General features: G+C 31.1%; 4 protein-coding genes across 4 annotated transcripts; all 4 read left to right on the plus strand.

Moving 5' to 3' along the window:
• Positions 1-4,426: 4,426 nt before the first annotated feature.
• On the plus strand, positions 4,427-7,296 carry LOC110270334 (replication protein A 70 kDa DNA-binding subunit C-like). The gene is made up of 11 exons (XM_088509833.1): positions 4,427-4,576; positions 4,690-4,957; positions 5,044-5,140; positions 5,247-5,359; positions 5,449-5,533; positions 5,624-5,756; positions 5,892-6,046; positions 6,163-6,292; positions 6,389-6,589; positions 6,714-7,019; positions 7,126-7,296. The coding sequence occupies exons 1-11, from the start codon at positions 4,427-4,429 to the stop codon at positions 7,294-7,296; spliced, it is 1,809 nt and encodes a 602-aa protein (XP_088365959.1).
• Positions 7,297-7,990: 694 nt separating this feature from the next.
• Positions 7,991-11,229, plus strand: LOC148572468 (uncharacterized). The gene is made up of 6 exons (XM_088507521.1): positions 7,991-8,078; positions 8,191-8,238; positions 8,349-8,405; positions 9,347-9,439; positions 9,743-10,181; positions 10,419-11,229. The coding sequence occupies exons 1-6, from the start codon at positions 7,991-7,993 to the stop codon at positions 11,227-11,229; spliced, it is 1,536 nt and encodes a 511-aa protein (XP_088363647.1).
• A 6,365-nt stretch (positions 11,230-17,594) lies between these two features.
• On the plus strand, positions 17,595-18,324 carry LOC148572469 (uncharacterized). The gene is made up of 3 exons (XM_088507522.1): positions 17,595-17,863; positions 17,972-18,035; positions 18,166-18,324. Exons 1-3 carry the CDS (start codon positions 17,595-17,597, stop codon positions 18,322-18,324), a joined length of 492 nt encoding a protein of 163 aa, XP_088363648.1.
• Positions 18,325-22,758: 4,434 nt separating this feature from the next.
• Positions 22,759-27,142, plus strand: LOC107631079 (bifunctional riboflavin biosynthesis protein RIBA 1, chloroplastic). The gene is made up of 7 exons (XM_016334399.3): positions 22,759-22,977; positions 23,063-23,369; positions 23,443-23,664; positions 24,387-24,709; positions 25,303-25,432; positions 26,000-26,296; positions 26,509-27,142. Exons 1-7 carry the CDS (start codon positions 22,907-22,909, stop codon positions 26,770-26,772), a joined length of 1,614 nt encoding a protein of 537 aa, XP_016189885.1. The 5' UTR covers positions 22,759-22,906; the 3' UTR covers positions 26,773-27,142.
• The last annotated feature ends 453 nt before the right edge of the window (positions 27,143-27,595 follow it).

Consider the following 27,595-nt stretch of genomic DNA (forward strand, 5'->3'; position numbering starts at 1 on the left):
CAGGATCTCCAATCAATCAATCAGGTGTATCCAAACCTATTTTGCTCTTCATCGTTTTTCTTTTCCTTCATTGTGTACATCCTTGTGATCAATCTTGGTTATTGTTCCAGGGTTAACCCAGATTTAATTGTCTAGGATTTGTGAAATTTCTAATTGTGTAAATTGCGATCATTTTTTGTATCTGTTCCATGGTTAAGCGAGATTCTATTGTCTAGGGTTTGTGAAATTTCTAATTGTGCAAATTGCGATCATGTTTGGTATCTGTTTGATGGTTAGGGGAGATTTTATTGTCTAGGGTTTGTGAAATTCCTAATTTTTGCAGATTGTGATCGTTTTTTGGTATCTGTTCCACGGTTATCCCAGATCTTATTGTGTATGGTTTGTGACATTTGTAATTTGAAAGTTGTCTATGTGATTTGGTTTGTTTGTGGGTTCATGTTCTTCGTTAGATTCTTTCCAAGTTGTTGTTAATTTTGAGTATGGTCTATGAAACTGTTTCATCTTCTTGATTTTGTTATTTAGAATTTGATGTGATTATCATTTCTCCTTTTGTTATCTCTTGAATTGTTTGTTTCATGTGGTTTGTCTATTTCATCAATTTTTGGGATTTTATAATCATTATAAAGATTGTCTTCTTACTTACCTTTTCTTATATTTATGAATGATGGGTTTGTTTTTGTGAATGATTGTCTAGGTATGAGGTTTCTACCTAATCTACTTTCTCCATGATGATGTGATTGATAGGGTTCTTTCAGGAAATACAGAGTATAGACCCAGCTTCTCCTATTCAACTTTTGGATTCCCAATTTTATTCTCTCCTATTCGACTTTTGCATTCCAATTTCCATTTTGATTCACTAATCTCTTTGGATTTTTTGGGCTGAATCTAGCAATTTCTAATTTTATTCTGCATTCAGAATCAAAATTTATAGACCCAACTTCTCCTATTCAACTTTTGGATTTCCAATTTGATGTTACTATGGAATTCTCTTCTAGGTAGTCTATTTGATGAGTGGTGATGTGATTGATAGGAATTGATTGATAGCTTCTTTGTGATTTATTTGCACTTTGATGAAACCTTTTGTTAGTCAAATCACTTGCATTTGAATTCTTTATTGGTTATGCAAAGAGTACTGTATATTTCGGCTGTTGCATAGAAGTAGAGCTGATTGTCATGAATTTTTGTGCTTCTTTGATAAAGGAATATGCTTTTGCCACTCCCATTCAAGTTTTACACTCCCAATTCCATTCTCTACTGTTCAAGTCTTGCATTCCCATTTCAATTCTGATTCAATAATCTCATTGATGGATCTTTCCTTTTTTTTTTTAAGCTATGTCCATCAAATTCATTAAGTTTACCTAAAATGAATTGCTGGTTGCATGTGGGTTGTGAGAATCATTATCAAGGATTTGGTTTTGTAGCTAATGTATTCTATCCCTGGTTATGTGATTGACAGATTTTTATTGATGTTTCTCTATACTTTTTTTCCAATTCATTTGCTGTTTCTAATGTATGCCTACCTAAGACATTTACCAACTCTCAATGCCATGAGTACAATGATTGTTTGGGGTAGTTGATGACTGCCTTCCCTATGGTGAAATGACATGTAGGTGCACTGTAGCAGGTATGGTGTGGTTTGGTCCCTATTTCTTGATTTCTTGAAACTTTCACTTGTTTTTGCTGTTTTTGTGTTTGTTCAGGTTTTGCCCCTCTCATTAGTTATCTCTATGGCATTGAATGGAGATGGATATGGACTCATATTTTGTTTTTCCTGCATTTCCATATTCAATTTGAATTCAAAAAGGTGAGCCTCTTTCATACAAGTAGAGCTAATTGTGATGCATTTGTGTGCTTCATTTAATTATATCCAAAGTAGACCCATTAAATCCTATATATCAACTGATGAATCTATTTTTAATCTTTTACTTTGTATATATTCAACAAATTCATTTAGTTTTTATACTGTTTTTTGTATTCAGAATCATGTTCTTTCATTTTATGTTTGATTTCAAATTTTATGAAGCACTCTCATAATTATATTGAGAGTAGACCCATTGAATGCAATATTAAAATTTCATGAGTTTTATTGATGTTTCTGTATACTTTTTTTTCCCATTCATTTGCTGTTTCCAATGTATGCCAACCTAAGACATTTACCAACTCTCATTGCCATGAGTACAATGATTGTTTGGGGTAGTTGATGACTGCCTTCGCTATGGTGAGATGACATGTAGGTGCACTGTAGCAGGTATGGTGTGATTTGGTCTCTATTTCTTGATTTCTTGATAGTTTCACTTGTTTTTGTTGTTTTTGTGTTTGTTTAGGTTTTGCCCCTCTCATTAGTTGTCTCTATGGCATTGAATGGAGATGGATATGGACTCATATTTTGTTTTCCTTGCATTTTCATATTCAATTTGAATTCAAAAAGGTGAGTCTCTTTCATACAAGTAGAGCTAATTGTGATGCATTTGTGTGCTTCATTTAATTATATCCAAAGTAGACCCATTAAATCCTATATATCAACTGATGAATCTATTTTTAATCTTTTACTTTGTATATATTCAACAAATCCATTTAGTTTTTATACTATTTTCTGTATTCATAATCATGTTCTTTTATTTTATGTTTGATTTCAAATTTTATGAAGCACTCTCATAATTATATTGAGAGTAGACCCATTGAATTCAATATTAAAATTTCATGAATCTATTTTTATTTTTTTATTTTCTGTATATTCAACAAATCCATCAAGTTTAGATCAAGTGAGTTGGTGGTTGCATGTGGGTTGTGTGAATCATGATGAGGGAATGGGTTTTATTCCTAATCTGTTCTATTGGTAGTGATGTGATTGACAGAAATTGATGTATAGCTTACTGGTTGTTTATTTATATGTTTTGATGTTTTGATTTTAGGTCAATTTCATTCTATTTTATATCTATTTAGTTAGTGGTGATGTGATTGATAGGAAGGAAGTGGCTTTCTCACAATCACATGGCATCACTCCACTGTTTGTGTTACTAGGGAATTCTCTTCTAGGTAGTCTATTTGATGAGTGGTGATGTGATTGATAGGAATTGATTGATAGCTTCTTGGTGATTTATTTGCATTTTGATTTGCATTTTGATGAAAGCTTTTGTTAGTCAACTCACTTGCATTTGAATTCTTTATTGGTTATGCAAAGAGTGCTCTATATTTCGCCTGTTGCATAGAAGTAGAGCTGATTGTCATGAATTTTTGTGCTTCTTTAATAAAGGAATATGCTTTTGCCACTCCCATTCAAGTTTTTTCCTCCCAATTTCATTCTCTCCTGTTCAAGTCTTGCATTCCCATTTCAATTCTTATTCAATAATCCAATTGGTGAATCTTTCTTTTTTTTTAAGCTATGTCCATCAAATCCATTAAGTTTATGTAAAATGAATTGCTGGTTGCATGTGGGTTGTGAGAATCATTATCAAGGAATTGGTTTTGTAGCTAATGTATTCTATCCGTGGTTATGTGATTGACGGAAATTGATGTATAGCCTGCTGGTCATTTATTTATTTTTTAAGTTCAACTGAATTACATTACATTTTTTTGTTCTTTGTGTAAAAATTATTTTATATATCAGCTGTTGGATGGACATACAGCTCTTTGGCCTGAACTTAAGAGGTTTATTGAGAAAAGAATGGCCTTGTGCGAGTAAAATGGCTTCGTGGTATTGTTTATCTAACTAGCACATGTCTTTATCCAAAGAAAAATCTATCCAGCAACTGCTCTTAGCATGAAAATGTCTTCTGCACACATAATAAGTTTGTACTATATATTCTTCATTGAAAATTTGGCAATCATTATCAAGGTATGAGGTTTCAATCTCACCCATTTCCTGAATTTTGATGTGATTGACATATTTTTATTGATGTTTCTGTATACTTTTTTTTCCCATTCATTTGATGTTTCTAATGTATCCCTACCTAAAACATTTACCAACTCTCATTGCCATGAGTACAATGACTGTTTGGGGTAGTTGATGACTGCCTTCCCTATGGTGTGATGACATGTAGGTGCACTGTAGCAGGTATGGTGTGATATCTCATTTTTTGGTCCCTATTTCTTGATTTCTTGAAAGTTTCACTTGTTTTTGCTGTTTTTGTGTTGGTTCAGGTTATGCCCCTCTCATTAGTTGTCTCTATGGGATTGAATGGAGATGCATATAGACTCATGTTTTGTTTTCCCTCCATTTCCATATTCAATTTGAATTCAAAAAGGTGAGTCTAAAGCCCTTGATTTTTTCTATAAAAGGATGGTTGGTGATCCACATTCAATGCACAAATATTCTGCTGTGTTCTATTTCCTCCTAAGCTCTATCTACATCAGAATTTTTCTATTTACATTTGATCTATTTCATCAACTCTATTTACCTCCTTTGTTTCTTTTTTTTTCTTCTGCAATGCCTCCTCCATTTGATATGATTTCTAAGATGCATCCTCCTAGAGAGGCTTGGAGGCTGAAAGTTAGGGTTCTAAGGCTTTGGGTTGTACCCTCTTTTGGGAATCATGATGTTCCTAACTCAATGGAGATGATTCTCCTTGATGAGCATGTTAGCCCCTATTAGCTTCTCTTTTAAATATGGTGTTACTTGTTGTTTTTTAAGTTTTTAATTTAAATGATGTATTTCACTAATCTGATTTTGTTCTTTTGTTGAATTTCCAGTGTGAAAAAATTCAAGCTACAGTTAAGAAACCACTCCTTAATAGGTTTAAGGATCATATAGTTGAAGGTCAAGTTTATAGAATAGCATACTTTACTGTTGTGTCAAATCATGGTAGTTATAGAGCAACTTCTCATGAATTCAAATTGGTTTTCCTTCACCGAACCACTGTTGTAGCTGTTGATGAAGATGTTATCCCTAAGACTTGTTTCAACATGTTTCCTTTTTCTGAGCTGCTGAACATGACCAAAGATTATGATTTTTTAGTTGGTGTGTCTATCTTCTTGGTTTGCTGTTATTTAAGTTTTTTTAACAAATGGTTTCAATATTTAATAGGTTGTGTTTATTTGGAATAGATGTCATTGGCCTTTTAACTTCAGTGGGAGAAGAGAAAGAATATGCAAAAGAGGAGAAATTTGTGAAAATGATTATGCTTGAATTAAGTTCAAAAAAGTATGTTGATTGAGTCATTTCTGCTGGTTTCTCTTTATGTTTTAATCATCTTTTTTCCTTGTTTTCTGTTTGATCCTTTGTCATATTTTGAGTTTCAGTCTTACAGTGCGATGGCATTGTTTGGGGACTATGTTAATCAAGTAAATCATTTCCTTGCCTCTGGCTATGTGGAGCAGCCTATTGTAGTGATTCAACTTGCTAAAGTCAAGTTCTTTAGGGGTAAATTGTTTCTTTTATGTACATCTCATTGCTACTCTAGGTGTTGTCTCCAATAAAATTTGCTAGACTATTTCTGTGTTGCTGTGTAGGTCAAGTAGGCCTTCAAAATGTGATGTATGCCACTCAAATGTTATTTAATCCTGATCTTCCTGAAGTTGTTGAATTCAGGCAGAGGTTAGGATGTTTTATTTTGTTGATTTTTATTGTATTCTTTATTTACAACCAATCTGGAATAACAATTACAAGTATTTGCATTTTTTTTAGTATGGTTGAGCAAGGTGTCAATGGTACCCAACCACTGTTTATTGCAAATGAGGGTAAAGTTGTTTCCTTGAAAGATGATTTCATGCGTTTAACTAGAAAATGCACTATTAAAGATCTTCAAGATAACAATGAGGTTGTCTTCTTTTGAGTTAGTTGTGTTTATGTTTATTTTATACAGAAATGAACTGAAAAGGAAAATCAAAGAACAATTTCCAGATCTGTTTTTTCATTCATATTCTTAACAAATTTTGAAATGTTGATTGCATAGGAGGGTTCTTTTATCATTTTTGGTACAATCCAATGTATTGTTGAGGATGGAGGTTGGTGGTATTCTGCTTGTGTGTGTGGAAAGGATATCTATCCTCAAAATGGTGCATATTACTGTGATTTTTGTTTGAAGCACGTAACTAATGTGACTCCAAGGTCAGAAATTTTTTTCAAAATGTCTTTTCATTTTGTCTTGTGGATTGTTTATGAAAATAATGTTTCTTGGTATTATTTATTCCGAATCATTGTGTTCCTTTTTTTTTTCTCCGCAGATTTAAAATTAAAATAACAGTTGAAGATCATAGTGGGGAGAGTATTTTCCTTCTCTTTGATCGTGAGGCATCTTATTTGCATAAGAAATCATGTGCTGACTTGTTTACCGAGGTTCAAAGAGATGCAAGTGTATGTTCTTAGTTTTCTTTCGTGTATTGTTCACTTTATGGGATGTGATATGTGTTATTTAAACTCTGTATTTCTTATGTATTATTTTCAAAATAGCTTGTATATAGGGATACTTATCCTCCCATATTCCAAGGGCTCATTGGAAAGAAGTTACTGCTGAAGGTTGATACCAAAGGTGTGCCACATGATACATTTTATGGCACTTTTCGAGTTAGGAGAATATGTGATGATCCCACCATTATTGCCATGTTTGAGCTTCCCGATTATGATACTGATGATGAGTCTACTCCAAAAAAGGTTAGATATACATATAATTATTTTTACATTGTGTAAATTCATATTTTGTTCCTTTTTTTATTGTGTTGTGGTGAATTTTCCTTACGGTCTTATGTATTTTTAAACTCTTGTGGCATATGAATAGGAGCCTGATTTACACAAATCGGTTTCCTGTGGAGAAGGGGATATTGGTATTAAGAAGGAGTCATCAAAGACTTTTATCAAAAGTGAGAAAGTTGTTGGTGAGTCTTCTGGGATTTTATCTAAATCCCCAGTTCTTATAGATTTTCTGGCTGGAAAACAGCCTGCTGTTTTTCGAGGGACTGAGTTTGCTTCCTTAATTAATGGTGAACATGGAAAAGATGAGAAAAGACCCAGCAATGATACTGTTAGTGATGATCTTTCTGCTAAACTGGATATATTGCTTAGCTCACCAGAAAAAGAAACTCAGGTGCTGTTATATAATATTTTTTCCTCCTTCCTATGTTTGTTATTTCTAAATGGATTTTGCATTTATTGACTAACATTCATAGCTTTTGTTAATTTCTTTGTGATAGGAGGTGTTGTCCCACGTTATTGATGCACCTTCCCAATATGAAGAGAAACTTATTCATGAAAATGATGTTATCACCTCCAATGGCAAGAGGAATTTGAATCCCCAATTTGAAGAGGCGGCTACTGATGCAGATGGGCGTGGGTTCAAGATTGCCAAGGTTAATGGAGTTTGATTTAAGGTGTGGAATTGAGCTGCTGTGTCTAGGTGTAGGTAGTTTATATAGTATATCTACAAGTATTTAAGAAGGCTTGTGATTCTAAATACATTAAAATGTAATCATGCTGGCTGGATGGTATTTTGATTTGACCTTTTTGGATTGTGTCCAACAAATAGGATTGTCAGATATAGGGGTTTTTCTTTTGTGTTGGCTCGTGTCATCTGCCAACTGTCTATTATCAACTCCTTCTTTTGTAATAGTGACTTTGCTAGGGATTGGACACATTTTCAATGTTGTACCCTCTTTAAGTTATATACTAGGATATGTAATCAGATCTTGGGATCCTCCTTATCATAGGAGAGATACCCATATGTAATTATGTATATCACTATCAGTATTTTAATGAAATGCGGCAGTTCTTATTTTTATTTCTTTATTGTTGTACAACTTTATCTTTTCATGTCAATTAGTTATTGGTGTTGATTATAATACTTTATTTTTTTTATGTTCTGCGTTATCAAAGGTGTGCATGGTTATATAAGTTCTTTGTTGGTGTGTTTCACAAGTTCTCTTCCCAGTGACCCGCCCTTTTTTTTTACCTCTTGCTTATAGGAACTTAACAATGTGGATGTCTTTTGGGCAATGAATTAGGGGTAGTTTTTGCGATTTATGTTTCAACCTCTTGTTTCCTTTAGTACGAGTAACAAAGATGTCTCATAATTCTGTTCGTGCTAGAGAATATAGGCGAAATTCTTTGAAAAGAAAGCGAACACAAAGTCACCATCGAAATGCAAGAGGTCAGTACTGAATTGACCTTCGTGATATTTTTAGTGTTTTATGTTCCATTTTTTAGTGATTTGATATCTATGGGAATCTTTTGTAATTTTTTTTCGTTTTTTAATGTTTTAGAGGTCCTCGATTCCTCGATGCCTGCTCTCTCTTTGAATGATTATATGGGTAATTTTTTTTGCTCCACCTATATTTTTTTTAGTTAATCTTTGTGTTTCTAAAAATTTATTTGTTTATTTTATATGTTTTCAATGTTTCTGTTTATTTTTATTTTTTAGAAAATTTAGTTGAGGTGTCCCAGAATGTTAATCAGAGTTCAAATCTTATCTTGTCAGGTATAATAATATCTTTAAGTATTTTATCTCTGTCCAATTTTGTTTTTGTTAAATTATATTTTAAGTTATTTGGATTTATATCTAATAATAGATTGGTTTGTTGATTTATTATTGTTTTTTTACACTGTTATAAAATTCTTTATGGAATCATTTAGATCAGTATATAGGTTTAATTTATATTATTGTTTCAAACATACACAAGTACTAGATGTTAATAAATTGTTTAATTAGTATTTATTCTTGTCTTGGACAATATAAAAAAAATTTTTGTTATGTGATTGGATTCACATAATTAGTTAATTAATTAACTTTTCTAGCTAAATAATAGACGAGGGGTGTTTCTTGAAACTTTCTTAATTTGATGTCATAATCAATAGTTGTATATTAAAGAAAAGTTTAATTATTCTGTCGGTTCCTCTAATTTTTTGAAATCTCCTATTAGTTCCATATAAATATTTTTTCCTTTAGTTCTGTCCGTGATTTTTTTTTTTTTTTTAGTTTTTTCAATTATGCCTCCCTTGATAGTGAAAAAAAAATATACGCACTTGGTTAAAAATTTTACAGGATTCTATGGACCAATAGAGTCATTAAAGTCTAAAAAAAATAGAAAATGATTCTAATAGTGATTTAGCTTATTTAATTGCAACCTAGACAATTAGTATGAGTGATTAAAATAATGAAACAAAGTCTATTCTAACGTTAAAAAAAATCAAACTGTTCTTGAATGTGCATTAAGCTTTTTTTTATATTTAGTTATTTAATAAATCAATGCTAATTCAGATTGGTTTTCGTAGTTTATTACATTTTTAATGTTCAATTTGCATGCTGATTATTAAATAATTAATTGATTTCTTATTTCATCATTAATTTTTTTTATGTTTGGTTGTCAAATATATATTTACATAAATTTGTGTTATTTTAAATTAAAATGGATGATATAGACCAATCAGAAATATATGATCCTTCGATAAATTCATTCAATCAAGTTGGTTCTGTTATTGATCATCCTCTGTTCTTGCAAAGTGAGATACAAGGTACGCTCTCTTTCTTAAATCATCTATTATTCAAGAATAGTAAAATAGAAATCTTATTTACTTAGTTCTAAAAGATTCCATTGTGCTTCTGTGATGAGATATTATTCAGGCAGTGTAAAATAGAAGTAGTGTTTTGTGATATATTCTTTTGACAAAATTTAAACGAGTCAAGTATTTATTATATATTATATCAGTAAGCTAATGGTTTATTCATTTTATGTTGAATCTATTTCATGCCATCTAATTAAGATCAAATTTTTTTTATTGTTATGGATGTTTTCTTTTTTGCTTTATCTTTACCAGGTTGTCTTGATGTTGGTGATCCTAACTATGAATGTTCAATCTGTGGGACGTATTTCTGGTTATCAGAACGTGTTGAAAGAGACTCTACAATTAATCGTCCTGTTTTTACTGTTTGTTGCTCAAAAGAGAAAATTCAGTTACCTTATCTTCGAAAGCCCCCAGATTTGCTATATAATTTTATTAATGGACATGATAGCAAGAGTTTGTATTTCCAAAAAAATATTCGATCTTATAACAGTATGTTTGCCTTCACGTCTCTTGGTGGTAAGGTTCTGGATTCAGTGAATGATGGGAGTGGTCCACCGCAATTTATAATAACTGGTCAAAATTATCATCGGATTGGAAGTTTGCTCCCGGATCCTGGTCAGAAGCCTAAATTTGCACAATTATATATATACGACACTCAGCATGAGATAATGCATAGGCAGGGAATCTTTCGGTATGTGTGTTTGAAGTTTTGTTGTTACGTTTTTTTATTTTATTTTCCTGATGTTTTAATGTTATTTACATTGAAAAACAGGTTTATATCTGTCATTGCATAGTTATATTGTGTTTTATTCCCGTTATAATGTGTTATTAATCATTTCTGACTAATAATGATGTATCAAAACATATCATAATTGTATTCCGTGTGGTTTTTAAATATATTTTTGTGGTTAATGTATATTTGTTTTAGGCAAACATCTGAGATAGATAAAGAATTGATAACTGAGTTGTTGCAAATGATCGATACTCATAATGTTATAGCACAGTCATTTCGAAGAGTCAGAGAATTCTATCAGTGTCATCCATCCGAGATCTTTTCTTTGAAGTTGTATTCGCATAGGAAGGTTGATCGAAGAACTTACAATACTCTCTCTTGTGACGAAGTTGCTGCTCTAATTGTTGGAGATTTTGATTCGTCGGATCATGGTCGTGACATTATTGTTCGATCTACTGCTGGTCAGTTGCAACGTAACTATGAAACTCATGCTCTGTATTGGCCTTTACAGTATCCGTTGTTGTTTCCATATGGTGAGGATGGTTACCAGTTGAATATTCCTTATCGAGGTCAACAGGAGGGGTATGTCCCTGGAAGGAGAACAAGGGTTTCTCTTAGGGAATTCATATGTTTTCGTCTGCAAATTAGGGAGCAAGAAGATGGAATTATTCACAAGTGTAGGCGATTATTTCAACAATTTGTTGTTGACTGTTTCACCATGATTGAGTCCCAGAGGTTGTATGAGATTAGAATGAAGCAAAGTACAATTAGAGGAGAAGTGCTTCAAGGAATAGAAGAGGCTATGCGTTGTGGTGATGATGAAGCTTCTTCAATTGGGACACGAGTCATCTTGCCTTCTTCCTTCACTAGTGGTGGACGTTATATGTTTAATCGTTGTCAGGATGCGATGGCAATCTGTAAACATTTTGGCTATCCAGATTTATTCCTTACTATTACGTGTAATCCAAATTGGCCTGAATTTCAGCGATTCACACAGCGAGAGTGAATTCCCATCGCTGATCGTCCTGATATCTCTTGCCGTGTTTTTCATGCTAAGTTGAAATGCCTGCTAAGTGATCCCAAGGAAGGTGTGTTTTTTGGTCCACTTAGCGCAGGTATGTTATTTCTTGCTTGGCATTTCAATTTTTGTTTGTTGTCCTCGGACATGTTGTTGTCTGGCTTCTTAATGATGCTTTTGTATTTTTTAGGTATGTATACTATTGAGTTCCAAAAAGAGGTCTACCACATGCACACGTGTTACTATGGCTTAACGGGGAAAGCAACTTACAAAGTGTTGAAATTGTTGATGAATTCATCTGTGCCGAGCTACCCAATCCCCTCAAATTTTCAGTTCTTTATAATGTCGTCACCAAGTACATGATCCATGGTCCTTGCGGTCGACTTAGACCGAGTTCTCCTTGCATGAAAGATTGTAAGTTCTCAAAATTTTATCCGAAAAGATTCGTTGACCAAACGAGCTTTGTTGAAGATGGCTATCCGATATATAGACGTCGTAATATGGGTGTGACAGTGAAGATCAACGATGTTGATATTGACAACAGATTTGTTGTGCCTTATAATCCACTGCTGTTAATGAAATATCAAGCTCACATAAAATCTTGAGTTCTGTAACAAGTCAAACGTCATCAAGTATCTTTTTAAGTATATCAATAAGGGTCCGGATCGGGTGACTGCAACTGTTGGAGAAACATATCATGTTGGTGAATCTTCTCAGGTGGTTGATGAGATCAAGCAGTATTACGATTGTTGTTATTTATCACCGTCTGAATCCATGTGGAGAATTTTTGCTTATGATATTCATCATAGATGGCCGTTAATAAAGAGGTTGACTTTTCACTTGCCAAACCAGCAACATGTTGTATTCGATGATGCTGATATCACTACTCATATTTATTTGCGCAACAAAGATTTGCTGACGATGTTTACGGGTTGGATGATGGCCAACAGGCGGTTCCCGGATGGGCGGTCTTTAACATATGTTGAATATCCAGGCAAATTTGTCTATTGGTCGAACAGTAGGGAGTGGAAGCCGAGACAAAGGGGATTCTCAATTGGAAGATTGAGTTTTGCTCATCCCTCATCTGGTATCGGTTCAAGGTTGAGCCACTTTTAAATTTGTAAGTAAAGTTTCACATGGACACAATAAAGTCTGTTCAAAAGTAAAGAAAGATCTGATTGTATGCTTATTAGTTTGTAGGAATTCATCATTAACATTAATTAAACCTATGTTAGTATGTTTTCTAACTTCTTCTTCTAATTATGTAGGAAGGTGTTTCGCCTCTGTGATATTAAACATCACAGGTCAATTGGTTTACTCATGCACCAAGAATCATGATTTTGAGCTGATTCTTTGTCTAATGGGGTCTTCTCTTCTGATGGAGGCAGCAGTCTTGCTGGCAACGCCGATGATAATATTCTCTCTCTCTCTCTCTCTCTCTCTCTCTCTCTCTCTCTCTCTCTCTCTCTCTCTCATATTTTCTTTAGTAATAAAAGTTATCTTATGTTTGGTATGGTAGGATAAAAATCCAGTTATCTTCATATGTTTTCAGGAAGTTAGTAAAGTGATAAAGTAAGACTTTAATGAACCTCCTTAATGATTTTCTAATCTAGGTTCAAGTTGAAAGAAAATTATCGATGAGAAAAAAGTGATTAGTTGATTTTGAATTGGTGTGGGTTGGTCTCAAAATTGTCCTTTTTTGGGTGTAGGTTTTATTTTGTTTTTCAAATCTCTTGAAGTTTCAGCTGAACTCTTTTGCATGATTAATAAAAGTTTGTATTTTTTATTTTATTTTCATCTGGGTCAATCTTCATAATTGATGGGTTTAAATGAATTTTCTAGAGAAAACATTCTGATTTATTTGCAAATTGGCTTCTCGAAAATTATGCTCTTGCTAGATCTATTTCCTATTAGTGTGATTTTGTAATTTGTGGGCCTTCATTCGGTTTGTAGCATGATATATTTTGCAGTGTGGTCCTTATTGTTTTCATTTTCTATTATTTGCAGATTGCATTATATAAAATTTACTTTTCATAAGTATTGAAGTTTCATTCTGGTTTTACTTATGTGGTGGAGAAAGATTCCTAGGATTTTACCTTTGTTTTGATACTCTGGTTACAAGTTGATAACATGGTACTGGCATAGATATCTCTCGAGAAAGATTCCTAGGATGTTACCTTTGCTTTGATAAGGTCTGTTCAAAAGTAAAGAAAGATCTGATTGTTGGTGATTTGGGTAATAATTTTTAACTAAAATACTTTTCATTGTGGTCTATAGATTTCATTTGAATCATTAAGAAGTAAGTATTAATTTTTTTAAACTATAATTATAGTGAATATTAGTTGGTTCTAATTATCTTTGAGTTGATTAAAATTTTATAAAAATCTGTTAATCTTATTCCACTCAAGATTATATCAAAACAATATCTAATTAAAAAGAGAGGAGAAGTTGAGAAAAGAAAAAGGTCAGTTTTTTATTACTTGAACTCAAGATTATTAATTAAGTCTTATTAAAAAGAATTTTAATACCAAAATTAGTAACAATAATCAATTTTTTTTAACATGTATCATATATTCTTACAGAGCCGTTTGGTATTGGTTCAAGGTTGAGGCACGTTTGACTTTTTTAGGAAAGTTTTACATGAACACAAGAATATCTGTTCAAAAGTGAAGAAAGATCTAATTGTTGGTGATTTGAGTAATAATTTTTAAGTAAAATATTTTTCATTCTGGCCTATAAATTTCATTTGAATCATTAAAAAGTAAATATTAATTTTTCAAACTATGGTGAATATTAGTTAGTTCTAATTTTCTTTGAGTTGATTAAAATTTTATAAAAATGTCTTATTGTTATTCTACTACAAGATTATATAAAAAAAATCTAATTAAAAAGAGAGTAGAAGTTGAGAATAGAAAAGGTCAGTTTTTTATTACTTGAACTCAAGATCATTAATTAAGTCCTATTAAAAAGACTTTTAGTACCAAATTTGTTAAGAATAATTAACTTTTTGTTTTAACATGTATCATATTTAAGGAGCAAATATTTTATAAAAAAAATAAATATATCCGTAATTATTTTCTTATCTAATTTTCATAATTTGTATCTTAATGATTTTTGTGTCACGTAAAACTTTTATCAATAATTTAGTTATTTATTGTTTTTTTTAGCTTTTTGTGATTTTTCGTCATTTTTATGCGCATTAACAATAGAAAAATAATTGAAAAAAATGTGAACATTACTTAAAGTTTAGGATACATAAAATTTATTAATATAAAAAACTCAGAAATAAATAAAGAAAATAATTCATGATATATTTTTTTCTAGATTTAATCCTTCTTTTTAATTATCATAAATACTAAAAAAAATAAGTGCTTCTTAACAATTCGAATATTAAAAGTCTTTATGATCATTAGTAATTAATTCTTCATAATGGTCCAATATAATCTTTTTTTTAAAAAAAAAATTAACTATCTTTTATTTTTGTGTTTCTTTAATTTTTTCCTAGATTTAAGAAGATCAACAGTAATCACCAGCAAAGAGTAAAAACCCAAAGGTCACGACCCACTCTCTCCACCTTTCCCCAGTGAAAAAAAAGAGAAAGAAACGCGACAACAACACACTTACTGAACCTCCTTCGTCTTTCTCTGTATCGTCTCACCTTGCTCAACCCGCAAAGTCTACCACTGAACTTTTCCATATTCAAAATCCCATATCCTCCTACAAGGTACCAAGCTGTCCTCATCTGCGGTGGCTCCCAGTGCTTCCAATCCGTCCGATAGACCAGTCTCCCTCAGTGACTCGGCGGATACTTCTTTATCTTCAGGTTTTGACAGATCGAGACACTAAACTTTAGCCAAGTAACAAGGGAGGTGCTATTAAGGTAAATCCTTTAAAAACTGAAAATCAAGGATCAATTTCAGCTTTTGCCCTAATGGTTGCACTGGTAACTAAGTTTTCTGTTTTGTATTTTTTTCTTTTCGTTTTCTTTTCAGTTTTGCTAGCTTTCTTTGCCTTTAAACTTTTTTTTTGGACATGCATGTATTATTCAGTGAAAGTTTAGCTGCAAATTTAAAGGGAAAGAAAGAAACAGTTGATTTTCAGCACATGACATGTCTCATACTTCCTTGAACGCAACATCTGATTCTTATCAAGTTGTTTTTGTTTATACTTTCTGTTAGCATGATTTTAATTTTACATTTAAATTTTTTTTTTTGTTCTCTACAAGGATTAGTTATTTTGCAAAGTACTCCAACTATTAATCCCAATTTCATATTCTCAGGTATGGCTTTATTCTTTTAGGTTTTGTAAACTCTTCCTCAACTTAAAAAATATAATCATTGTTTACATTATTTTATCGATTATTTTAAAATATAAAAAAGATTTTTTTTTAAATCAGTTTTATCATATTTATAATTTTTGAATATTCATTCTGGTCTTTTATATTTTAATATTGATCTAATTTTTTTATATTTTCTTTTTTTCATATCGTTTGTAATGCATATTCTAATTAACAAATTCATTATTCATGATTGTTTGTTTAAATTATTATTAGTAGTAGTGGTTAGTTTTCTGAAACTTCTCAACATTATAATTAGCATTAGTAGAAATTTAATTTACTAGAATAAATAACCATATTTTTGTTCATCTATTTCTTCTTTTATTTATCAATGGTTGCTGTTCCTTCTTTATGTTTATTCTTTATGTTTCTGGATTCAATTTTATCACTTATTTTTCTTGAATTTGTTGAAATCTCATATTAGGGTTTACTTTATTATAATACTCTCTTTTGCAATAAGAGACAAGATCTTTTCTCTGTTCTTGAATCTTTATACCAAGTCTCTCTATCTGATAAGGCTGAATCGCGATGAATGCTAATAGAGAAGATCCAAACAGGTATGGTGTTGAGCATTAGAGAAGATGTTTTCTTTGCTGCATTTTCAATTCCATTGAAGTCTCATTTACTTTTCCATTCAATATATTTCAGATTAACTTTTGAAAATTTTAATGTCAATTAAATATCGTGTTATGCCATCTATAATTTTTTTAAATTCTTTCTCAGATATTTTTCATGTTGTAATTTAATTTTATTGGCTTCACATTTATATGTAGGCCAGATTTCAGAAGTTGTCCTAATCTGTAAAATATATTGTATAGTGATTTTCCAAAGTGGTTTCTTGGGTAATTTTCATTAATATGCTTTTAATTTGTTACTTAACCCTTTTTTTGTATACTTAGTTAGTTGGTTTCTTGGTTAAAAGTCTCAGTCTTATATTCTAATCGTACCATTATGTGCTAATAGGAGGTTTTTAGCAACCCAACAATATTGGTCCAATGAAAAAGAACTGATTTTTATATTTCGCCTTTTCAGTAACCAGGTAGCGAAATATATTATGGAATATTATATCATGCATGTTAACCGATTAAAGAGGTGGGTTAAATCTTTAACTTCGAATAGTTTGTTTTTAATTTATATTCAGTTAGTGGTCTTTTCTACTTTTCTCCTCTTGATAGTTTCTTTTCCCTGTTAGATGAGTTTGATTAGCTAATTTTGAGTTCCTGATATTTCTAATCTTAAATGGGTGTAGACTACAACAACTCTAAAAAGAATAGTTTTCATAAATTATCAATGTCCATTCAAAATAAATAATATAATCTTTATTAATCATACATATATTGATACTAACTTTAAAAATTCAGCATTTATTAATACGTGAAAAGATGATTTGAAGTTTACGTACATGATTTGGTTTCAGAATCCATCAAGATAATAGCAATTTCTTTTTCATTGTTTCTTTCAAAACTTCAATATTTTTTTCTTGGACATTCAAAAAGACCTCATATGTGTTAGTTACTTAGTTACCTGTTTTTGTGATGCTCATTATAATGTCAGTTTATTTACATGATTATTGTTCTCTTGTGTTGCTTAGTTAGTAATAATGGTAGATTTAAAGGTATATATACCTCTCTTTGCTAAATAATTAGGTAAAATCATCTGAAGCATTTTTAGCATCTTTTGTTAGACATGAATCAACTTTGGGAAGAAATTTGAATATAGAGTGAGAAAGCTCTTCCCCCAACTTTTGTTTCTACTCATGGCGAAGGATTTGGGCCAATGTTCTATGTCATTGACGAGCTAGATAATTGTTTAGTGCTGGAGGTGATAAGAAAGAATGATCAGTTGTTCATAACTGACTGCTCATTTGAACAGATTAGAACTTTCTATTTTATCGATATAGGGGCATCTGTTCAATTTAGGTATGTCGGTTTTGGAATTTTTTTTTATTTCATTGTGGAATAAGGACAACCAACCCATCCAAGTTCACTTTGATCCTGACTGCTATGTTCTTGAGTTAATGGACCCAGTGACACTTGATAATGTATCAAGAGTGTTCCACATAAAGTATACCAGGATTGATGAGGACTCATCAGCTGATATGATTGTTCTATCTGGGTCTGAACCATCTGATGATCAGTTTTCATCAGATGGTGATGAAAACAATGATCAAGATGGGACACTGGTAGGGGATAATTCGCATAATCCGATAGATTTGTCTAGTGGAAGCAGTTTATCATTGGAGGTCAACGAACAAAGTAACGCGACAAATGAATTGTCTGATCCTAGGTAATGTTAGATGTAACGTTTTTTCCTTGTGTTTTGGATTTTAATATCATGGGATAGCTTGCTATTTTTTAGTGTAGTGACTAACATATTCATATTATCCTGAATTAGATATGCTTCAGAAGTTTATTATGAAAAGATCATCACAGCTTCGGATCTGGGTCAATCTAGATTGGTAACTTGATCTTAAAAGAGTGGTTTCTTTTTTTTTTTTCTTGCAAGCTTATTGAATGTTCTTCCTAAATCTGTTATTCATTGTGTATGAAAATATTATGTTTATCTTAACTATAAATTATTCGTTGCAGTATTTGGCTTCGAAATGTGCTGCGTATCTTAAAGTATTTGGAGATGGTTCGATTTGGACGATCACTGGTCCAGATTCCAATGTAGAGAAGAATGTGTTCTTTTTCCACTTATTGAAAAGTGGAGGAAGATGTGGAGAATGGAAGTTTGGGGTTGGGTGAAATGAATGTTGTAGAGTATACAATTTAAAGGAGGGGGATAGCATTACCTTGAAACTCGGCTCGATAGCTAACCGGCAAATAGAGTTGTCGATTCAGCGACGTTAGGCCTCCTATGTATAACTCTATTTGATGGATATTTTGAATTATATGTTAAGTTGTCTTGGACATATTTTATTTTTTATTTAATGAACAAATTTATATATATTGTATATATTTTGTTTTGCTATCAATAGGTATTTTGATGTTATGTGTTTTTAAGATGATACGTAATAGTAAACTACATATCTGTTGGACTTTTTTTTCTATTTTTTTAATGTCTAACAATTGTTATTATATTTTATTATCTTTTATTATCTTAAAAAATATGTTATACCATTTATTGGTATATTGAATAATTGTTGTATTCTATTTTTTTTTATTTTAGTGTAATAATAATTTTATAATTATTCAAATTTAATACAACATATCTATTTTTATAGAATACGTTTTAATTATATTCTTAGTATTTTTCTTTTAAAAAGGTTTAAATTTCGTAAATCCTGTGCATTACACGGATCATCACGCTAGTATGTAATATAAGAATAAGAATAAAAATAAAAATAGATAGATAAAAATAAATACTAGAGTAAGACCCACCTTAAGCGTGGACTAAATAGTAAATATTGCTCCATTCTAAAATTTACTGCATATGTTTTTGTTTATAATTATATGTGATCATTTCTTTTGAAAACACTATTCAGTTGTAATAATTTCTATTATTAATAATAATACTCTTCTTTCATTTAAATGTGAAAGCTATTATATTTATGTGTTTAAATAAAAGAGATCACTTGGACAAAGACATTAAAAATGTCTTTTTTTTAAAACGTTTACATGTGTCATGATATTATTGAATTTTTTATTAAATTGGTTAATAATTTATTTTTTAATAAATCAGAATAAAATCGATTTATTATAACAACAATAATAAATTCAATTGTCTATTATAATTATGAGATCCGATTTGATCTGATTGATTTACATAATTTAAACTGAATTATGTTTAATTTTTTTATAAAAAGACAAATATATCATTAATTTTTGTTTTTAAAAAAAACAAAAAAAAAATAGATCCAGTAGGTTTTGTAAATTGAACGGTTCAACCGAATTTGATAACAATTAGGTTTATTGTTATTGATATTATAAAAAATTTGATTTTATTCTAATTTGTTAAGAAATTTAAAAATAATCGGTTCATTAATACGTCTAATAATAATACAACACATAAGTATTTTTACAAAAAGACAGTTTTACACATTTTTGTGGGAACATCCTCCTTAAATAAATATTAGGTTTTGTTAGTATTATACAAATAATTCTGCAATCATAAGCTGAAGACCACTTATACTAAAAAGCGAAAAAATATAACATTCATTAGTTTTGAGAGATTGGTCGAAACATTTAACAATCTTTGCATGGAAATAAGACAGAAGACATTTTTTTTTTCTTCGTATATATACATGAATACCAAAACTCATGATGAATATGTAAATACCTAAAAGCCACTATACTTTTTTTGTTCTTAAAGATTACAAAAAAAAAAAGGAAAGGGTACTGATATATATCAAGTTAACAATCAAACCATTTTTTTTTTGTTTTGCTATAATTCTCACATGTCTTACTCAACAAAAGCAAGTAATCACACATATCTGATATGTCCTCTGATCAAAAGAAAATAAGAGCCACACACAAAAACTGCAATAATTCCAATAATGATGGAGTTAATATATAGTATCTTTTCAACATAATTGAGTTATACACATGTCATGTTAAGCACACTATGACAGGATGTGCATGTTATATTCACATACTATTATAATTTATTAGTATTTTTTATCCGTATATGTATATAATTGATGCAAGCTGAAATGGGATCATATTATAGGCCCATAGGTATAAAGTAAATTGAAATCAAATCCAAATTGAAAACTTAATATATCAGTTAACAACATAGCTGCAACCTGCAAATTGCGTAAAAAAGTGCTAGCTCAACATGATTCAAGGTGTCATAAACAAATTAAAGATGTAACATGTATAACATAAAGGCATAATTTTCATCTCCCATTTTGCTAAAACTCAATAGCAAACAGTACTACAACATCCTTTTAAAGCCTTCCTTAATTTTCTGCAATCATATAAACGGTATTTCAAGGATTGAATTCATCAATGAAAAATCTAAATCAAAATATGAGAATATGAGAAGGTGGAAAAAAAAAAGAAAATATAAACTTTTGAACTATATTAAAAAAATCCTTTGAAAATTGTAGGTTACCTTTTAGGTAAAAAAATCCTTTTACCTTATACAAAAGTTTACTACCACAACTTAATTAACAACATATCTCCTTTAAGATGAATGTTGATTAAAATTCAGTTACTGAATAAGATAATTCGAAGAGATAGTTTTTCACACAACAATGAAAGGAAAATGTGTTTATCCTATTTCGGACATAGTTGATTTGCCCTTCACACAATTAATGCAAGAAAAAACTTGTTATCACTTATTTGCACAAACAATAATATTACTAAAATACAACTAACCGCTTAATTCATTCATTTATTTGTTTACTAAAAAACAAAGATTAATGAAAGACATTATTGAAACAACAATATTACTGTAAGATCCAATCTCGTTTTTCATCAAAAAGTTAGAACGCAACAAAAAAAATTATATACTCTACAATCTAAAGACCCATATATAGAAAGGCCATAAGGATGAGATAAAATATTTAATTGATTCAAAAACAAAATAAAAAACTTTACTAATTTAAGATATAAGTGAGTTAAAAATATTACACAATTGAAAACCGTTGAACCTCCTAAATATAGACATCTAGAAACATTTGTAAATTCTCAATTTAAATACTGCTACATTACATAAATGCTTTTCACTAATCTCACACGCCAATCATTGAAACTAAAGAAAAATTGTTAAAGCACAGTAATAAATACCATTCTTTAATAAATATATTGTTGAAATATAACTAAAGAGATACATAATCCTTTGTAGGAATTATCAAATGACTGATTCCATGAGCCTGAAACAAATCAAACAAATAAATCTAGAATAAAAACAACTATATTGCATGACATTATGACATTACTTATGATCTTATTTATGAAAATTCAATAACTCATTATTTTTAAGCATCATTGAAACATGCACACCCACAAAAATTTTACTCAACTGGACATTATAGATTTCAAGACTTACACTAAATGCAAATTTAAAATTTCCCAATGAAAAAAAGCGACAACAGTTACATCATACAATGATGATGGCACCAAAGTTTTATATAGTTAAGAGTGATTACACCTTTGACACCAACCTTCTTAAAAAACCATATACAATAACAACACACTAAATTACTTACTCAAACAAAGATAAAGCTTTTTTTCAAATTATTATAAAGTTTCCACACAACCCTAGTATGTATAAATCTAAAAAAAGAAGCTATTAAATCAAAATTTCATATTGAACAAAGTATGGAATGCTTATAAAAAATAACAAATCATTAAAGAATCTTAAAAAACACTAATATTATTATCAATTGAAATGCTTTACTTACAATGATAACTTTGCAAAAATTTATTAATAGCTGATTTTTTAAGGATACTATAATATAAAACAATTCACTATTTTGAATGTAATCAATTAAATGATACATATTCAAAGACAAAAGATAATTAATTCAATGCATATGCATACATATATAAAGGAAAAAATGAATTACTTAGTTGGAATTTTTTTTAATTCTTTTAAATTAATATTCAATTATTATATATTTACATTCATAAATTGAAGTGGTGCCATGCAGAGGAAATCAAAAAAAGAAGAGTGCTATGGTCAGCAACTTTTGTGATTTATAGTCATTAAGTAGTTATCAATAATATTTTTAATAGTGTGAGATTTCATCTAATGATGTGGGATTTCTTTTATTAGTTACATGCTAGCCAAAATTTAATAAAATTACTGGTCTCCTAAACGTTTTCTAAAAAAAATACTTTTAAGGTATATGTCTTTTTTAAATGTTTTTTTGAGAATACAGAAAGTACTACTTTGACATTCTCACTTTAAAATTATTAATAGATATTAAAATTAAAATAGATATATTAATAGATTCATGACAAAGAATTATTTATTATATAGTTGATATTGCCACAAATTATGACAAAACTATTCATCACACTATATTTGGTCCAATAGCTATTTTTTGTTTCATTGATTATTTTAGTCCAATAGCTTCATAGGCTGAATTTTTTTTAATTAATAATTAATAATTAATAAATAGAACGAAAACAAGAAAAATGAAGGTAAAGTAAGGGTGAAAGTGAGAGGTGTAATACTAGAAAGGGATGGAATTATGTTGAAGCGCGTGGAGTGCATCAGCGCAGACTGTATTTAAGCATAACTATAAATACCATAATGTACACGACAACTGTATTAAACCAACTACCTTCCGTTGCTTTCTTCCACTACGTTTACTCCAACCAACTTGCCTCAATCCCTAACCCAATCCCTTCAATTTAAAACCCTAGTACTTCCATGGCTTCTTCTATTTCTTCTTCTATCAATATCTCCTCGTATTCCTCCACACCACCTCTTTTCCACCCAAGGTAAACTACCTCCCGACTCTATTCATTTTGCGTCCCTCTCTTGCGTCCTTTTGACTTGTTTTTTTTTTTTTTATGTCTAATGTAGTGCTTCTGCATCCCAACGCTTCAAATTGTTCAATGGATTGCGCCGTACAAATGGACATGCGTTAGATTTCGTGTTTCTCCGACTCTCCTCTAAATTCCCCTCTATTCACTCTGCTATTTCTAGAATTGAAGCTGCAGGGGGAGAACTGCATTCTAATAGGCTAGGCTCTGATGCTGCTGCCAAAAAGGTTGAATCAGTTACGAGAATCAATCGGTTTTCTGATGAAGATGATGAATTTGATCTTGACACTCCCACGCAAGGTTTTGCTTCCATCCCGGAGGCCATTCAAGACATTCGCAACGGAAAGGTTCCTATTTTTCTCTCTCTCCCCCCATTCAATTTAGTTTAACTTAGGTTATTCACTCACACTAGTGCTTCAGATGGTAGTTGTTGTAGATGACGAAGACAGAGAAAATGAAGGAGATTTAATCATGGCAGCAGAGTTAGTAACACCTGAGGCCATGGCTTTTATTGTTAAGCATGGAACCGGCATAGTCTGCATTAGCATGAAAGAGGAAGATCTGGAAAGACTGGATCTTCCACTCATGGTAAACAGCAAGGACAATGATGAAAAACTGCGCACAGCATTCACTGTGACAGTGGTATGTACAGTTAGTACATGCATTTAGGGTTAAGTACGATTTTGAGAGGCAGACAATTTTTTTCGTCCTCAACCTTTTTTTTATATAAAATCACCGCTAAGGTTTAAAACCAAGATTTAAAATCGTCTCATTTACTTAAATATTCAAATTTTGGACAAAATTACCTATAACACAAAAAATTATTAAAAAAAAAACTAAGAAAAAACAGGAGAAAGAGAGTTTTTTTTACCCCTGCAAAGGGGAAGGGAAGAAGAAGAAGCTGTCCGCCGCTGCTGCCTCCATGCGATTTTGTTAATCTTTAAAGATGATTTTGTATGAAAAAAGGGTTTGTGACAAAAAAATTTTCGACCTATACCTTAAGAATCAAAATCGTACTTAACTCTTATTCATAGATTTAGTTTTATGTCTCCATGATCAAGTTCTTCCTTTGTTACTGTTACGTTAGTTCGAGAACAGTGCATAACAAAAATCAACTTCAGGGAAGCATAGTTGCCATGCTATACTTGTATCATATATTTGATTTACCAATAATTTGGTTTATCTTTGATTCGCTGCATTTAGTAGTATTTTTTTGTTACTAGTATTTTACAGACATTTAGCAAAAAGGTTATATTATTATCACATCAATAATTGTTGTGTTCTGATGGGAATTGTTTTTACTGTAATTTAAGAGCATATTTACGTAATATGCTACTTTTGAACAATTTATATTGTATTTGTAGGATGCCAAACATGGTACCACAACAGGGGTGTCAGCTCGTGATCGAGCAACAACAGTCTTGGCCCTTGCATCTAGCGATTCTAAACCAAGTGATTTCAATCGCCCAGGCCATATTTTTCCACTAAAATACAGGGAAGGTGGTGTGTTGAAGAGAGCAGGACACACAGAAGCTTCAGTTGATCTTGCCATGCTTGCTGGTTTGAATCCAGTAGCAGTCCTATGTGAAATTGTTGACGAGGATGGTTCCATGGCACGATTGCCTAAGCTTCGCCAGTTTGCAGAACGCACAAATTTGAAAATTGTATCTATTGCTGACTTGATTAGGTATGTTTCTGTATTTTAGAACATGTGATAAAATTTGCTTAGCTACATGGCCATATTTCAGGGTTTTTTAGGATACTATTAGCCAATTATAATGTTTGCTTGTTATTTAGTTGCCCACGGTATCTCCCAACCCGACAGGTTAAGGACTAATCCGTCGCGGATCAGAGCTCGTTTGCTTGTTATTTATATTTGATTAAGTTGTTCTGCTAGATGGATATTTTCATGTACAATAACGAGTTTTATCCTACTGGATTTGGATTAGCTACATGAATCATTTGACTCTCATAGTATCTGGTCATAACATGAAAAAGTCATGTACTACTGCTAAAATTTCAATCCAGTTTGTTTGTATTCCATCTATAAAATGAAAAATTTATATACCACTAAGAAAATTTCAATCCAGTTTGTTTCTACTCCATTTAATTTCCTGCCTTCAATCCATCAAATGAGATACTTTCAAAATGAACTGTTTGAATTTTCTCATCTTTGTTTCTATTATTTTTTTTTCATGTACTCTATATTTTATTACTTGGATATTTATTGTTGTTTATTTTGTTACACCGTCAGAATATTAATACTAATTTGTCTGGCAGATATAGAAGGAAAAGAGATAAACTAATAGAACATGCTGGTGCTGCTGTTATACCAACAATGTGGGGACCATTTAATGCTTGCTGTTATAGATCACTTATAGATGGCGTGGAGCATATTGCAATGGTTAAGGTAAGTTATATATAGATGTACTAATTACTAAACAGAAAATGTGAGCATGCAAAGCATACTTTAGATCTTGAAAATGTCCTAAAGTCCCAAATAACTAATGTTCTTGGCTAATACGACATGAAATTCTACAGAGTGACTCTAATGTCATAAAATTTTCATTAAAAAACTTCGTGACATTTTGATGTTGTCAAAACCTAACAAAGATAAAAAAAATATATATTTTTGATGCATGACAAAGTATTTTTCTTAAAAAATAAAGTACTTTTATTCAATTTAAAATTTATTTGGATGTCTTTTACAAGAAGTACTTTTATTAAAAATAAAAAAGCAAAAACAAATTGATAAAAAATTTAATATTTAAATTTTAAAAACTCTTTTTAAAAAACCTATCTAGATGTGAAATAATTTGTCTCTTAAAAAAAGATTGATAAAAAAATAAGTACTTTTTCAAAAGCCAATTCAAACTAATCCAAAGATTTACTAGAATTCTTGAAATCTATCATGCTAGATTTTAGCTTGATTCAATGGTTTTGTTTTAGCCATTTTATTATCTTCACTGTTTTACAGGGTGACATTGGAGATGGACAAGATGTTCTCGTGAGAGTACATTCAGAGTGTCTTACGGGAGATATATTTGGATCTGCAAGATGTGACTGTGGGAGCCAGCTTGCTATTGCAATGCAGCAGATTGAGGCTGCTGGTAGAGGTGTATTGGTGTATCTTCGTGGACACGAGGGAAGGGGGATTGGATTGGGTCATAAGCTTCGCGCTTATAACTTGCAGGATGATGGACGGGACACCGTAGAAGCCAACGAAGAGTTGGGATTGCCTGTTGACTCAAGAGAGTATGGAATTGGTGCACAGGTAGATTTAGTAGATTACCGAATGATTGGAATATTGAATGTCTTAAACACTTAGCATTTTACACGTTTAAATTCATTGCGATTTTAAAAAAGAATTACAATATTTCAAGGTCAGCAGCAGCTATTCATCCTATTATTATCCTGAGCAACATAGAGTTTCAGATGTTTTTACTTCATTGAATTGATTAAAATAATCTGAGAATGTGCTTGCAGATACTGAGGGACTTGGGTGTTCGTTCAATGAAGCTGATGACAAACAATCCAGCAAAATATGTTGGGCTCAAAGGTTATGGTTTGACAATTTCTGGAAGGATTCCTTTGGTAGCACTTATTACAAAGGAAAACAGGAGATATTTGGAGACAAAGCGTGTGAAAATGGGTCATGTTTATGGACTTAAATCCAACAGCGAACTGAATCCAGACAGGGGCAATGGTAAACCCGGTGTTGATGATTCTAAGGGTGCAACTAGCCAATAGCCCTCTTTTTCCCTGCCAGCTGCACAAGTGGAAGAGGAGAGTGTAAATGTGTGTTTTTGCAGATGGACCTAAAGAGAGATAGATCACTGGAATCATGAATCTATCTCTGATTCAAATTTTTCCAGCTAGTTGGTTGATTTTTTCCTTGGGTGTTCTCTACTGTATTAGGTTTGCTCAAACAGTTTTTGCTAAAGTATAGTACCATGTAGCATGTATAATAGATTTAGGCATTGCTTGGACAATTTTGCCTTTGTGGTTATATATAGAGGTTTTTAATGTTTGGCAAAATACTTAACATGACGTATAAAGTTGTCGAGTTACAATTAAGAAAAAAAAATTGATTAATATTATTGGTTCTGTTAATATTTTATATTGAACACCTCTCACTTATTAGTTAATTTTTTTAAAGCTGAAAAATATTTAGATGTTGGGTATAAATAAGTTTTCTGTATAATTGGCCAAAAGTCCTCTATATGAAGATATGTTAAATTGAAATTTTTTGGCTCCAAGAAAAATATGTTTTCACAATGCTTGACAAATTGGAAAAATAGAAAAGAGATGGAGGAAGAGAAAATTATTTGATAATGTTTTATGTTTCGTTTTGGCAAGGAACCAGGTTGGATAGCATCATTTTGAATAAATACTAAATAGTATACCAATGGGAGTTAGAACTGGTACATCAACTGCATGAGCGACTAAGGCCAGTGAGGATGTCACCTGAAAATGAGGATACTGTGATATGGAAATTTGATAACACAAGTGTCTTTTCCACGAAGTCCTTTTTGCAGGTAATCCAAACGTTGTCAGAGGAGATCACGAGCTA

This window comes from Arachis ipaensis, chromosome B3 (assembly GCF_059453495.1).
Source record: "Arachis ipaensis isolate K30076 ecotype BB chromosome B3, ASM5945349v1, whole genome shotgun sequence".
Lineage (NCBI taxonomy): Eukaryota > Viridiplantae > Streptophyta > Magnoliopsida > Fabales > Fabaceae > Arachis > Arachis ipaensis.